At 51.3% G+C, this 14764-nt stretch overlaps 4 protein-coding genes across 4 annotated transcripts; 3 read left to right on the top strand and 1 right to left on the bottom strand.

The window, feature by feature from the left end:
- Nucleotides 1-5652: 5652 nt before the first annotated feature.
- UCRPA7_8788 (hypothetical protein) lies at nt 5653-7549 on the top strand (the record flags this gene model as incomplete). Its single annotated transcript, XM_007921298.1, has 4 exons — nt 5653-6054; nt 6120-6468; nt 6850-7320; nt 7368-7549. 4 exons carry the CDS (start codon nt 5653-5655, stop codon nt 7547-7549), a joined length of 1404 nt encoding a protein of 467 aa, XP_007919489.1.
- Nucleotides 7550-8027: 478 nt separating this feature from the next.
- UCRPA7_8787 (hypothetical protein) lies at nt 8028-9242 on the top strand (the record flags this gene model as incomplete). The annotated part of the gene is made up of 1 exon (XM_007921297.1): nt 8028-9242. The coding sequence occupies one exon, from the start codon at nt 8028-8030 to the stop codon at nt 9240-9242; it is 1215 nt and encodes a 404-aa protein (XP_007919488.1).
- Nucleotides 9243-10388: 1146 nt separating this feature from the next.
- UCRPA7_8786 (putative fad dependent oxidoreductase domain containing protein) lies at nt 10389-11723 on the bottom strand (the record flags this gene model as incomplete). The annotated part of the gene is made up of 2 exons (XM_007921296.1): nt 10389-11191; nt 11243-11723. 2 exons carry the CDS (start codon nt 11721-11723, stop codon nt 10389-10391), a joined length of 1284 nt encoding a protein of 427 aa, XP_007919487.1.
- A 799-nt stretch (nt 11724-12522) lies between these two features.
- UCRPA7_8785 (putative rna polymerase ii mediator complex subunit protein) lies at nt 12523-13471 on the top strand (the record flags this gene model as incomplete). The annotated part of the gene is made up of 3 exons (XM_007921295.1): nt 12523-12815; nt 12872-13018; nt 13084-13471. The coding sequence occupies 3 exons, from the start codon at nt 12523-12525 to the stop codon at nt 13469-13471; spliced, it is 828 nt and encodes a 275-aa protein (XP_007919486.1).
- Nucleotides 13472-14764: the final 1293 nt, after the last annotated feature.

Here is a 14764-nt window from a genome sequence, read left to right as displayed (position 1 = left end):
GCTGCTTGGCCCCTGAAGCACAAGCTCATGCCCCTGCTTCATACCTTGAATGAAGGCTGAGAGCGGTTTGGCGTGTGCTTGGGCTTGTGATTAGACTTTTACGTGGACCAACATCGGTGAGTACGAGCCGACACAGACAGCAATTGAAGAACTGGCGATGTGACATTTACAGCTGGGAGATATGTCTCTGGCTAGAGCGGTGAGAGTCAAGACATGGATTCGAGTGTAATATGACAACAGTCGGCGCGAAAGCTCGGAGCTCGAATCGCAGGAATGTCTGACTGAAGCAAAAGATCACATTCTACTCTCGTCTAGGGTGATCTCGCTATTGCGGGGAGGCCAATAATAGCAAATCATCGTGTAGGATGGAGGTGATAGGATCTCAGGTCGGGGAGGGATCGTTATACTCTTGCCGCCAAAAGCGAGCAGCAATTGATGAACATGTACTCGGACTTGCTCTGCGTTGAGGATAATATCGAGAACAACAGAGCAGCTTCGGTGTGACTGAGGGTCTGAAGAGCCCACTGCCGGAAGTCAACGATAACAAGCGAGGCACAGTCATGCAAAGACATGTTGAGGTATCATCGACCACCCTCCAAACGGATCAACGTCTGAGGGGTTGTTGCTGGGGCATATGTGTGTGACCTGTGCCTACCTGTTCCTCATGCAGACACTGTCGAAGTAGTGTGACATCCACCATCAATGTTAGATGCAGCTGGCAGCTCATCGCCTAACAGCGCTCGAGTTCATAGGCCTGGCGCAGGGAAAACAGAGAGAATTCGAGGAACACCTTCGTGTAGCGGTGGCGTGTGCGGCGTTTGGGGCTCAAAACGAACACCAACAGCAGCTGCAGATTGCTTGTCTTGCTAAATCAAGGTTTGGGTCTCTCATAAGGCTACGCAGGGCGTGTGAAGTCTGTCACAAATAGGCTCTATTCCCGCGCTTGACGCAGCGACAGCCGCGTGACGATCTTAGCTGTATGTAGCACCCTTTAGCCAACTTGGTACACGCTGATAGATACTTGGGATAAGGAAAACCGTGTGCAGCATCGTGATTTCAGGTCGCTTTCGAAGAAATTTTTGAAAGGACTAGCTTGAAGCGGTGATTTTACGTTGGAAGAGTCCAATTGCAGTGCTGTGAGGGGACTCGGTATATTGCGTCCTAAGATCGCATTTGTAAATTGCAATTTTATGAGAGTTTCCTCCTTGATCAGCTGGCATTGTTTTAGCGAAAGACACCATGAAATTCCGTGCAGGTGATTGTCGGATCTGGAACGTGTCTTATGGTCTTGCTAATAAACAAAACAGCTTCAGAGCGTGCAAATCATAGGTGTCCGAAAGCAAGGGCTTTTGGGAAGAAGATGCTTGCCCCTTGTCTCAAATGATGTTCGATTAATCTACTACAACGGGTTTGAAGATGGCTGAGGCGCAATAAGCCGCCTTGGACCATCACTCTTGACATTGACAAACACAGGGAAAGTGAATTGCTGCTAAATTCATCCCATCTGATTCGAAACTGGGATGAAGGCTAAGGCGGCTTTTGCAGGTCTGGTTGATGGCGTTGCCGGACCCATCAATTGCCTCCACTCTCGTCTCCATCGAGCCGGCGACCAAAACACACGAGATTGAAGTGATGTTACGTCTGCCCACATTTCACCTAGTCAACCGAGTGATGTATAGGATTTCGTATTACTTAGCTGGTGATGATTCGTCTAGATTAGTCTAGGCTTTGAGTAAAAATGGTATTCTCTTTACTTCACTTCCTGGCAGACTTGAACGCCATGGCCATTGTTCTCCCTGGCGGGGCAGATGGACAATCCATCATTATGATCTTGAATCATGCGTCTCGGAGGGTCTGAGCCAAATGACTGAGCACCCTCCCCGTGCGTTGCGGCGCAGTGCGCAGGCTGAGACCCGGGCGCAGAGCATAGGCCACCTTCCATAAGAACTCTGTTAATCGTATTGCTTTTGACAGGACGACGGGAGGAGCAGAGCAGAGGCCGCAGAATGATACCGGGCTGCGCAAGGTTGCCCTTCCGTCGCAGACCAGGGCAGGGAGTTGGTTAGAGCATGATCAGGGTCGGGGACCAACAAAAGCAAGATGAGGACCCTTGCAGCTGTGTCTCTGGTCGCCTCGGAAGCCCCCAAACACGAGGGGGCGCCAGCACTTTGCGGCTGGCAGGGGACCTTCACTAAACAGTAGCGAACCCAGTTCATTTCAGAAGATTGAAGCAGATTGCATTCGAGCAAGATTAGAGCAGCGTGCCAGTTCTAGGACTCAATTGAGCACACAGCATTCTGTAGAAGTGCGAAGCATAAGTAGGCTTTTCCAAGCCACTGGTCGTTGTCTACCTTTCTTCGATACTCCCCTGCATAAGTCGGGTGTGGGCTCCCTTATTTGCAGCCCTCTAAGCACCTGAAAATTGTCACAACTGAGAGCGAAGTCAGCCTGAGACTCTTATTCTCCGGGTGTCATTTCTCGTGACTAGTGACTCAAATAGTCACAAGGGCGTGCCTGTAGCGGTGACCGTTGTCTGTCGCATAATAAGGTAACCACGGAACGCTAAAAAGAGTAACATTTATCATTCTTATTAATGGTGGGTGGATTGGGCCAGGCAAACCTACCTCACTCAGTTGAAGCGGCCATTCCCAGGTTGCATTGGGCAGACGTTACCCGGTGCGGACCAGCGATCCAACGATAATCCACCAGTGCCACCCACCCTTGGTGATAGTGATGATATCGAGTTTTCCACAATCAGATCATAACAAGGTCAAGTAAGGTGTGGCCGTGGGTAGTTAGAGTGTCCCGACCTCGACCCAATGGGCACGGAGCGGCGATGAAGACAACATTCAGTGAAATGAAGATCCAAGGTGCTAATTATCGATGGCAATATCAATAACTGCAGGCAGATCACATACAGTGCGGCAGGTACGCTAGATTCAGGAGGAGGGGGGTCACCTCGACGGCAGCGATGATCAATGAGGTGTGTCTCACTTCTCTACCGAGCGCAAGGAGGTGAAGTATCGTATATACTTCCTATATCCCCCGCTCGGTAGTTGCAGTATTGTGGAAGAAGGTTAATTGAAGCAAAAAGGTAGCAAAGTGCTTGCCAACTATTGTCTCCGTCTGGAAGGGCATCTTCCCTCGCACTGACTGGGCTATTCCGCCGCATCCCCGCTCTGTATCCCCCACATTATGCACAGAGGAGGACAAGAAATAACACAGCACATCACGCGTCTGTACTCGCAGTCCTGACGCATTACAAGTCGATATTTTCAATCTACCGTACCCATTGTATACTCACCAGTCTGCACCATCGAGCCGTCAAGTCTATCGAAAGCCACGCTCGGCAGCTCTCCAAGATAGCCTTCAAGCATCCAGCCCGAGGCGACCGGCTGGTATTGAATAACTGGACACTGCCCGACACTCACCTAATATACATACAGTAACCACATCTCGAGCTAAGTCTAAATAGCTATTACGCGGACACGGGTCTTTCATTAGCAGCCTAGGCACGATGTGCTGAAGGCGCTACTTACTATTACTCCACGCCGTCTAGTGAGGAAGAGGCGTAGTCGGGCAGACACGCAACAACAACAGATGACCCACTTCCGCAGCTTTGGCAAGATCTACAGCACAGTCGGCCTTCATCATCGAGGACATCATCACAGGCCCGCTAACTAATAAGATAGAGCTGCTTTAGCTCCATCACCACCCTTGCTGTAGCTCCCAATTCATCCGGGCTTGCTCTTCGTTGTCTCCTCTGGCGCCCGGCCGTTGTTGACATTGTTTGTTCTCGTCTGCCCACCCTATCACGCACCCCCTTGTCTTGTCTTTCGTGGGCCTCGGGGCACCAGGAGGTACCTTCATAGTAGAGTAGGTTGCAAGTGTTACCCTACGTTATCTGAAGTACCTACTTTTCTTGCCGAGCACGCAACTGATTGCTCTAATTCAAGGCTCCTCCTCCTTCCCACGACCTCGGGACGGAACTAGCCCTTTTTACCACCAAATCCACCAGCCTGTCTACTGATGCTAGGAGTCTAGGAAGCAGGATTTGCTTTCTTTTACCGGCCCTCTCCACATTGTCGCGCTGCTCCCTCTAGAGTTTCGCTTTGGAGAAAGAAAAAAAAAGCAATCAATCGAGCAATCAGCCCCGCCGCCGTTTTACGCATGCCAGCCCACGCACCCGAGGGAAGGGACGGGACGGGAAGAGCACGAGCATGAGAAAAGGAGGGAGGCTTTCGGGATGTACCTCCCCTCTTCCACAAGGAAGCTCCACGTCTTGCGTATATATCTCCTTTACCGTTTGCTGCTTCCATTCATGGATTATGTCTAGTATCGTGCTTCCTTATTAGCGTAGAGAGGGTGAAAAGGATAGCCGTAGAGTAGAAGGTAGGAAGGAAGGTGAGAGAGGGTTAACCTGGGGACTGCGCGTAGTACTTCGAGTCTTTGGCCTCTTTTCACTTATTTCTCCTTGAGTCGGTCTCGATAGGTGATGGCTTTTCCAGTACCCACTCGAGCCACTCAAGTCTGTCTCCCCGACTCTCTCGTCTGCTTGCATACTACTTGCTTGCGCTTGCTATCGGTGTGTGTTCCTCTGTCTCTGTCTCTCTGGACAACAAGCCCAAGTCGTCCTGTCCTCCACCTACTAGCTAATGCTAAGAGATGTGCTCAGATGGGTGGGATGGAGCATTGATGGTGCTTGGGTTGTCCCGAAACTTTGATCATCAAGGGCCTTCCCTGGGCTTTCCCTGGTGTGCAGACGTCCATGTCTACCAGGGTGCGAGGATTGTCAAAATGCAAGCCAGTGCGCACGTCCACAATACAGTGGGTAGCCCTCCCTGCCTCCTACGACAGTACCTCGAGTACCTAGGTACTCACGGATGGGTGTGGTGTGGATTGGATTAGAGCCCAATGGGTTACTTCACTCTCCTACCCACACCCACACCCACACCCACACAGTCAACTCACTCGCCCATTCCTTCTCTTCAAGTCCCCCCCTCCCCCGATTGCATACCACACCTACGTCCTCCCTACATTCCAGGCCTCGATCACGTCTCTGTTCTGGACTTTAAGCAAATAAACACCAGAGTGCACCACCGCGTCGCCGCGCTCACCAAACTAGCCACCCGGCTGCTTCCTGGAACACGCAACAACCCGACGTTCATCTGGTTCACAAGTCTGCAGGGACAGCGGCCTCTTGCCAGCATCCGAATCAGCAACTCGCCTGGAGCACTCGATTGACTCGACTCGGCATCGTCCACCATACCGACGCTTTTGCCCTTCCGACTCCCACGACTCCCGACAACGCAATTGCTTCTCGACGAGGCAGCAGCAGAGCTAGCAAGACGTTTAGAGCGGGATTACACATTGCCGATGAAGTTTGCTGTCCAGATAATCTGATAAAAATCTTGTGGTTGTCCGACTTATCAACCTGAAGAGTTTTGGATTTGTCGAAAGCGCCTCCGCATTCCCCTCTCCCATGGTTGGCCAAAGGCGTGTCTCGCGGCAATGGTAATGCTGAGCGAACATCCAATGCGTTCGAGCCTTCAGGTCGCTCCTCTTGCAATACAGAAGTCGCGGACCGGATCTGACAATGGCTCCATCAAAAGCGACCACACCATAACTGCGCATCCTTACACCTCGACACAGATGACGCCCCCGACAACACCCAATGGCTCGCAGGAAGACTTCCACGCGCAATCCAGCGCGCCCACCGTTTTCCACAACTTCCTGCGAGCCTTCTATCCCTTTCATCCTAGCTATGCCATGACCGACTCAACCGTCACACTGCCATTGAACGAGGGTGATGTCATCCTAGTACACTCGATACACACGAATGGATGGGCGGACGGGACCCTGTTGGTGTCAGGTGCGAGAGGCTGGTTGCCTACTAACTACTGCGAGGCGTACGACCCGGAAGAGATGGGAAATTTGCTCAAGGCTCTTCTCAACTTCTGGGACCTACTACGCAGTACCGCTGTCAACGATAGTGAGATATTCGGCAACCAGGAATTCATGAAAGGCATCATCGCCGGTGTGCGATATCTTCTGGTATGTTGACATGGCCTAGAGGACCCCTCTGCTGACAGGACAGTTCATGTTAACATTGACTAAAGGAACGAACGAACTGCCTAACTCGAGAGTCGGCCATCATTCAAAGACACGATGGCCTGCGCAGGGGTAGAAAGTCGCTCCTGTCTGAGCTATCGTCGCTAGTGAAAACGGCAAAACGGTTACAGGAACACCAGAAGATGCCGAATCCATACGATGACGTTAACGATATCATTGACGAGATGATACTGAAGGCTTTCAAAATTGTCACCAAGGGCGTAAGGTTCTTGGATGTGCTTGAGGAAGACAGACGGCTACGGGCACCGGCAGTGGCAGTCATGGCTACAGTATTGGAGGAAACTGCTATTCCTCCGACGCCGCCCGCCGACACCGTTGCCTTCGAGGACAATCAAAGTCAGACGAGAGATGCGGGTACCCGTTCGGATGGAAGCGGGCTGGCTGCATCTCTAGGCCCGTCAGCCTTAGGCGAAGCGACACAAACAACAGCTCCCACCAACAAGCGTTTGTCCGCTGTCTATGCGTCCGGGTCAAGTCCCCGCCGCGTGTCTCAGGGGACTCTCCTACCTGTTAATCGTATGTCGACAACTATCTCACACAGGGTGTCTTTAGCTGGCCCGTCTCCACTCTCAAGACCGCAGAATCTTGTCTCGGAACGTTTGACCTCCAGCCATGACACCTTTTTGTCTTACCTAGGCTCTTTCATCGGACGATTGCACCTACAGTCCCAGTCCCGTCCGCATTTGGCGTTGGCAATTAAGCAGTCGGCCACCTCAGGCGGCGAGCTGCTGGTAGTTGTCGACGTGGTTTGCGCTCATAGCCCTCTTACGAAGGAGCTGCTGGAGCAGCCCCGTGCTGCGATGTACGACCGCATTGTGGATCTTGTTCACGCCGCTCGAGATATTCTGCTTAACACTGGACCCGACGTTGCCGATGTCATCATGCCACAAGACAATAGCAGACTATTATATGCAGCCACGGGTTGCGTCAAGGCGACAGGCGAGTGTGTCGCAAAGACAAAGTGGGTAATTGAGAGAATAGGTGACTTTGAGTTTGAATTCGACAATGGCAGCCTGGGCATCGATATCGACCTTAGTGTTCTGGACATTGTCGAGGAAGAGAGGGAACGGCCGATGACAGCAGTCGACTCGGCCAGTATTGCAGAGTCAAGCGCATCATCTTCTGCTGTATCGGAACCCTCAGCGACATCGACACAAGTATCTGCTCAGGCGCCAAACGCGACCCCACGTCCGACGGTGCTCTCGATCGACAAGCCACTCCCTGAAGTTCCGCAGATGTCGCAATCCGAGGAGGTTACCCCAGTACCAAAACATCGATTGTCAACATCCTCGAGACCACAGTCACTGGTTCCTTCAGACAGCACTCCAAGTCTGGTATCCCCTGGGAGCTCAGCACGGCCGTCTCTACCTCCCCTCCCGAAGTTGACGACTACATTGCTCCCGCAGGAGGACTATAGCCCGTCTGATCACTCAGGTAGCCATGACAGCGGGTTCCGAAATTCTTTCCGGCCCGAAAGCATGGCTGGCTCGATCTCTGGCACTGGAAGCTCCTACTTGAGCCGAGACTCCGAGTCAAGCCTCGTATCCCAAATCTCGACTCGTGCTTCAACACCTGACCACGCTCTCGCCCCCAAGAACCAACCCTCTCTATCTGAGCTAAGCACAGCGGGAAGCGCAACTCTCGCGGAAGAAGTTGAAGAGGTGGAATCAAAATTGCTTGAGAAGACTTATGCACATGAGCTTATGTTCAATAAAGAAGGCCAGGTTACAGGGGGCTCACTCCCGGCTCTCGTTGAACGGCTTACTACCCACGAGTCAACACCGGATGCGATGTTTGTTTCTACCTTCTACCTTACGTTCCGCTTATTTTGCACACCTATCAAGTTAGCGGAGGCTCTAATTGATCGCTTCGACTACGTCGGTGATTCACCACACATGGCTAGCCCTGTACGTCTTCGTGTGTACAATGTGTTCAAGGGATGGCTCGAGACACATTGGCGGGATGAGACGGATCGCGATGCACTCGTGCTAATCGAACCTTTCGCTGAGTTCAACCTCACTGCCGTTCTGCCTTCGGCTGGCAAACGCCTGTTGGAGCTCGCGCAGCGTGTGTCGTCTTCTGACGGTACACTTGTACCGCGTATGGTGTCTTCAATGGGCAAGACAAACACATCAATCTCCCAATACATCCCTATCGACACACCTTTACCTGCTCCAAATCTGTCCAAGAGTCAGGCCCATGCTCTGACCAACTGGAAATCTGGAGGTAGCTGCCCGACTGTATTGGATTTTGACCCCCTTGAGATTGCCCGGCAGTTGACTATAAAGCAAATGCACATTTTCTGTGCCATCATGCCCGAGGAGCTTCTAGGCTCTCAGTGGATGAAGAAGGGTGGCGTTGGCTCTCCCAATGTCAAGGCAATGACAGCGCTTTCTACAGACCTTTCAAATCTCGTTGCAGATACAATCTTGTATTATAACGAGGTGAAGAAACGCGCTGCTGTCATCAAACAATGGATCAAGGTTGCCCATCAATGTCTCGAACTGCACAACTACGACGCCCTCATGGCCATCATTTGCAGTCTCAACAGCTCGACTATCACTCGTCTTCGCAAGACTTGGGATGTCATCTCTCCTAAACGACGAGAGTTGTTGAAAACTCTCCAGGCTATTGTCGAGCCATCCCAGAACAACAAGGTCTTGCGAGCCCGCCTGCACGATCATGTGCCTCCCTGCTTGCCATTCCAGGGCATGTTCCTGACTGACCTGACATTTGTCGATATCGGCAACCCCGCAACGAAGCAATTACCCGGCGCTGATGGGACCTCCGATCTCACTGTAGTCAACTTCGACAAACATACACGGACTGCGAAGATCATTGGCGAGCTGCAGCGCTTCCAAATTCCATATAGACTCACTGAGCTTCCCGATTTGCAGGAATGGATCCAAGGACAAATCACTCGTGTACGCGAGCTTGACAACGGAAACAACGTCCAAGTCTCCTACTATCGTAAGAGCTTGCTTCTAGAGCCACGGGAGACACAGGCACTCAGAACTCCGATCGAAGGCCCAGCTGGTCCAAACGGTCAGAAAGCTGACCTATTCGGGTGGATGAGAGGCGGCGGAGATAAAAGTGCCGCTGTCATCTGATACCCCATTTTCCCTTTTTGTCACCATCACCACGAACTTCCTATCATACCATTTTCTACTACACCGAACGGCAAGACTTACCTCATCTCCGACCTTACTGGCGTCACAATACCTGGTCTCGACACTTTTTTGATACCCCCACATTTATGAATTTCTTCTCTTGCCAACCGAAACAGACGGAAGGGCAAAATTTTGTGCCGCCACGAAATCAACATGTCTTGGAGCCTCCTTACCAGCCAAATGGCTAAACTGCCTTTTTCCTCAATCCGCCTTATGCGACTGTCTATTATCGGCGTTCAGCCTCATTATTGCGCTTGTTCTGGGATGATGCATAGAAACGAAAAGGATCATCCTCAGCTCCTTGCAATCCATTCAATACATAACTCCTGCGAAGGACCTACTGTACTTTGTTTCACCGAATGCCAAAATTCGGAGGAGACGTTTTAGGAGATAGGCACTGAAAAAGAAAGAGGAAAACAATTAAGGCTTTGTTATATTATCGCTGTGGGCTCGCGCCCACTCCGCCCTTGCTCGGAATAATCGATACCCAAGTTCGAACCCGCTTTTGGAAAAGCTTTCATTTCATTTCTCCAAGGATTTCACTTTCTGCTTTTTGTTGGACAAGTTTCTAACCTGGAAAGATGGAATTGAATCATGGCTGGTACAGCCTCCCAGGATGAGGCGTTTCTTTGGAGTTGGACATTGCCTCTTGCAAGGTAATTTCTAGTATATTGGAGATATACCCCCTACCGGTTCGACGAACGGGCGGGAATAGGGAGCTATTGTGGCATGATGGGAGCATATAGCGCTGCATACAGGCATCGACGGTTGAATCTTGGTTTGGGAATGCCTTCAGACTGATGCTCGTGTATGCTGCGCGGTCAGTTTAGCTACTGGAAATAATGAATTTACGAACATGTCTTCAATCCACCGTCTAGTCTTCACGCTGTTTGTAGGGGACGTGACGTTTCTTGCTTTATTATCTTCATGTCTTCAACCCAGGAAGGCCCCATGAAAATAGTAATCAATACACACTTTCTTGTATCTTGTGCATGTACTTCACTACTTGAATGTTTCCCTCCATAAATCGATCAACCTGGCCTGTGTCAGCTATTGTCCCCATCTACTGACCTCGTGAGATCTAGATTAGCTTACCTCGGCCATTACATTGTAGCCAGCCACCCATATCATGAACGCTGGCGATGGTGGATTGGCATTCTTATCTGGTTGGATGCTTTTCCAGTCCACCGTGATCCGTCTCTTACTCATCTCCCTGATTCCTTCGTCGCGTGCTTTCTGCTCCGGGCCATCATCCAGGCTGTGCTTCGCGGCGTTCTCTAGAGACTGCTTGACGAATCTATCGACCCGTGGTCTCCTCAGCGTCTCGAATGACTCGCTGATGAAAGGGATGTCATCCGGCCGCCTGGCCCATCTCAAAAGCCTCGCGATTGCGATGCCGTCTTCTATGCCCTGGCTCACTCCCTGTGCAGCATGGGGCACCATAGCATGCGCGGCGTCTCCAATAAGAAGCACTCTTCCACTGGGACTTCTCCACGTCTCTAGCTCGGCTGCGTTTGCGATCTGCCACTTGGAACACTCGGTCACATGCTCCAGAAAGGCTCGAAACGGCCTGTTGAATTTGGAAAAGCGTTCTCTTAGCAGACCAACATCACCTGGCGTGTTCCATGCTCCGTTCACGGGCCCCGGCGGTCCATGATCGATGTCGATACAGAGCATCCCGAAAGAGTTGTGCGTAGTCTGTCGGCCAATGGCGAATTTCCCAGGGCCCAGGGTGGCGTGAAGAGCGCCGGGTTTCAAGAAATCAGCCACGAGCGGGTCTGTGACGAGAGATGGGATGGACACGTCTGCGTGAAAGATACACTCCCGCGTGGGAATCGGTTCCACGTCCTTGTCAGGAAATATCAAGCGACGAATGGTTGACTTTATCCCTGTGAATCTTCGTCAACACCATGATGCTTGGAAATGAGGACGTCTCTGACCATCAACACCAAGTATCATATCCGCCTGGAACTCTTCGCCATCTTCTGTCCAGACAGCAGGTTTCTGGTCATCTACACGAACCACTTTCCTCCCAAACAAGACAAAGACGCCCGCGTCCACCGCCAGATTGTACCCTACTCGCTGAAGCGCGGGACGGTCCGTCTGCACACGATCAATCTCCGAGATGGGCGGCGTGGCCATGCTCGCAAAGGGCCTGTCGTCCCCGTGCGACCACCAGTAGAACTTGTCCCCCGGCACGGCGATCTGCCCCAGGGCCTCGGCCGCGCCGCCAATGTGGCATAGCGCGCGGACGGCGGCAGGTTGGATGATGAGCATGCCGCCCTGCGTGCGGAGGTCGGGCTGCCGCTCGAGGACCGTCACTTGATGGCCTTCATGCGCGAGGGCGGCTGCGGCGATCAGGCCTGCTGGACCGCCGCCGACAACGAGGACATTAAACTTGTGGGTGCTTAGGGGAGGCATTGTCGCCGTGGTTGAGTACGCTCGACTTGAGGGAATGGCTTCTTTCCGTCGTATCACGTTGATTCTACAATATCCACACGGGCGACATGAATGCATATCACGACAACTCGGACTGAGACTCTTAACTTCGCACTTTCAACCCAATCCTTCTCGTTGACGGTTATCGTGTCGAGCTGACTACCGGGAAGATCGGGCCACGATGCTAGGGAACGAAGGATTCAAACCCAGCTCAACGTCAGCAAGTACAGAGTTACTACTGCCGCGCGGGAAGGAAATGTAAGACGAGTGCTTGCGTCATATTCACAATACTGGTGATGAAGGATCAAATGAGTCTGAACCCCAGAAACATAAGAACCAGGTCGTCGTGGGCGTGTAAGCATGACTCCGGCGTAGGTACTCAGGAGCCCAGGGGCTCGATCTCAATGGTTTAGCGGTGTGTACCGTGTATTCTAGGGGGATACTTTTAGGTCGCAGGAATTTAAGGGCAAACCAAAGGTACTGTCACGTGGCTGCCCCGCTAAGATTTCTTGTGGCTGTTAACGCCAACACCCTCGATATCAGCTTCTCTCTCAAGACGACTCGATCGACGACTACTTGTGTGAACACCGACGGCGAGAGAAATTGCCCACGGCCGTCCTTACGGTTTTGATCTCTAGAAACAGAAGAAGCCTTCTAGACACTAGCATCGGCAGCGACGGCTATTGGAAAAGTGTCGGGCTCACTCTCTCTTCATATCCCTTGCCATTCTCTTGAAAGCTAGCCCTCCGCAGGGGAGAGGCGCTAGAGGGGCAACTGCAACATGCATGAGTTCTTCCTGACCGCCGTCATCAAAGATGGCGATTTTGAGATGGCGAGAGCAGTCATGCAGGGGTTTTGCGCGATGAACGCCTGGCAGAGTGTTCACCGAGTGCTCTTCTTCACGGGCCCTCCGCAGCCGCGCGGCCTACCTGTTGAAGCTGCTATCCAGAAAACGCCTCAGACAGAGCCTCTATGGAGGCAACTCAAACAAGTCCTTTCACGTCAGTCGTTTGTGCTACAGGCGCGCTACGAGGTCTTCAAGGACAAGCACTTTGGTCCTGATGCGCCGGCTGGGTATATATGACCGCTTAAGAAAGAGGAAGCCACAGCAATGCTAATGTTCTGTTTAGCGCTCTTGACTTGAACATTGTGCCAGGTATTCTTCGCTGGACGGATATCCCTGACCCCATTGGCGATCGACCAGTAACTCAGCGTAAGAAGATTGAGATCTCTGATCAGCGCAATCTAGTGAGAATATTGTCAGAGAACCAACACAGGTAAAACAAATATTCGAGATTTTATAACGCTGACATGACTGTGTTACTGACATTCTATTTCTTAGACTGAAAAATGAAGCTATCGAAGAATCCCAGAGCTACTTTCGCGATAACATCGAGTTCAACTTTGTCCGCTATTACTATCTCCCGCCACCTGCAACGGCGGAGCAGCCATCACAGCCACGGCCCTTACTCCCGCCATGGGAGGAACTGAACCTCACAGATCCAGCAGGCAAGTGGCTGCTCTTTGTCAAGGTGCATGTGACGGATGACAACTCCCCAGAGAAGATGCAAAAGGCGCAGGAGCAGCTGATGGTCATTCGGGAGGAGCTACTGGGTGTCTTCGACTTCAAGGTCATTGATCGGCGAGCGCATGACACCCGTGTGGCTCAGCAGGGAAACAACATGCCGATTCCCCTCCCGGATAAGGTCTCTGTAGGAGGTCGGCACTAGAATGACGAGATCTCCGATGGTGATGATGATGACGATGATAGGATAGTGAAGAGGATGAAACATACAATGGAAGCCTCTTCATTACCGACAATTGACAGAAACGACCACTTATGAGCGGCCCTCGGAATGAGCAACGCCATTCATAGATCGTAGCGAGAGGCTAGCATTGATCTTGTCCTTTGCAAAGCAACTACCTGGATTACTAGACGCAAGTTTCTGATAACCAGTTGATGCAGGACATGATTTATAGATATTCGGCAGGCAAGGCATGCCAGAGGATGGAAAAATCAGGACCAGAACAGGCAGGACAGAGAAAGAACATGGTGCAAGATATTGTACCCTTCATAGGGTTGAAAAATATGTAATCTGTATAGCAATGGAATTACACCTTTTCCCCAAAATGACTTGGTTCACAAGTCATTACCTCTGAAGCCATTGGCAACACACCTCGTGAGCTTGGCAAGCCAACTTATTCTGCATACCCGGCATTTGCGGCTTGCCTCTTCTTGACTTGCTGAGTCTTCATCTCCTGAAAGCTATTAGTTTATTTTCATTTTGGTGAACATTCAACTGCGGTACATACCTCCTCGACCGTTCCTTTCATGATGTACCGTCTGACAATGACCTTCTCTGATTGCCGGAGACGTATAGCCCGAGCGATCGCTTGGTTCTCTACACTGGGATTCCACTGCAACTCAACAATGAAAATACGATTTGCAGCTGTGAGATTAAGTCTAGAAGAACCAGAGATTAGTAACCATCTACGACCTCCCGGTTGGACTCATTACCCAAATGCCCCTGTGCCTGTTGTCATCAGCATAACCCTAGCAGAGCCGTCCTTTGCGAATTGATCAAGAGTTCTTTGACGTTGCGTCAAAGGGCTATCACCGTCAATACGAAGCGGTCTGATGTTGTTGCTTTTGAGTAATCGTTCTATCAAGTCAAGGGTTTTAGTCCAGCAACTGAAGATGATGCTGGATTCCGATGAAGAGGTTAACGCCGTCCTTGTTCCCAGGAAATAGTATTTTCGCATCAAGGGGTCTTACCTTTTTGTCGTCTGTACATCCTCTTTCACATCTTCGACGAGTGCTTCTATCTTGGTTGATCTACCCGTCTTATTGAAGTAAATTTTCTGTTTTCTTTCACTCTCCCTAGTGGTAACGGGTCCCTGATCTATCATTGTGATATCCTCTGTATCATCAATGTTCATCGAGCTGGAGAGACTAGGATCTACAGTTTTGAGAGTCTTTCCTACTAACTGACATAGCGGACAATGTACGATGCCCTGCTGCC

Source organism: Phaeoacremonium minimum, assembly GCF_000392275.1.
Source record: "Phaeoacremonium minimum UCRPA7 unplaced genomic scaffold PA7_03_scaffold_610, whole genome shotgun sequence".
NCBI classification, from domain to species: domain Eukaryota; kingdom Fungi; phylum Ascomycota; class Sordariomycetes; order Togniniales; family Togniniaceae; genus Phaeoacremonium; species Phaeoacremonium minimum.
The sequence above is the reverse complement of the archived record's forward strand: the minus strand, read 5'-3'. Positions and strand labels throughout refer to the sequence as shown.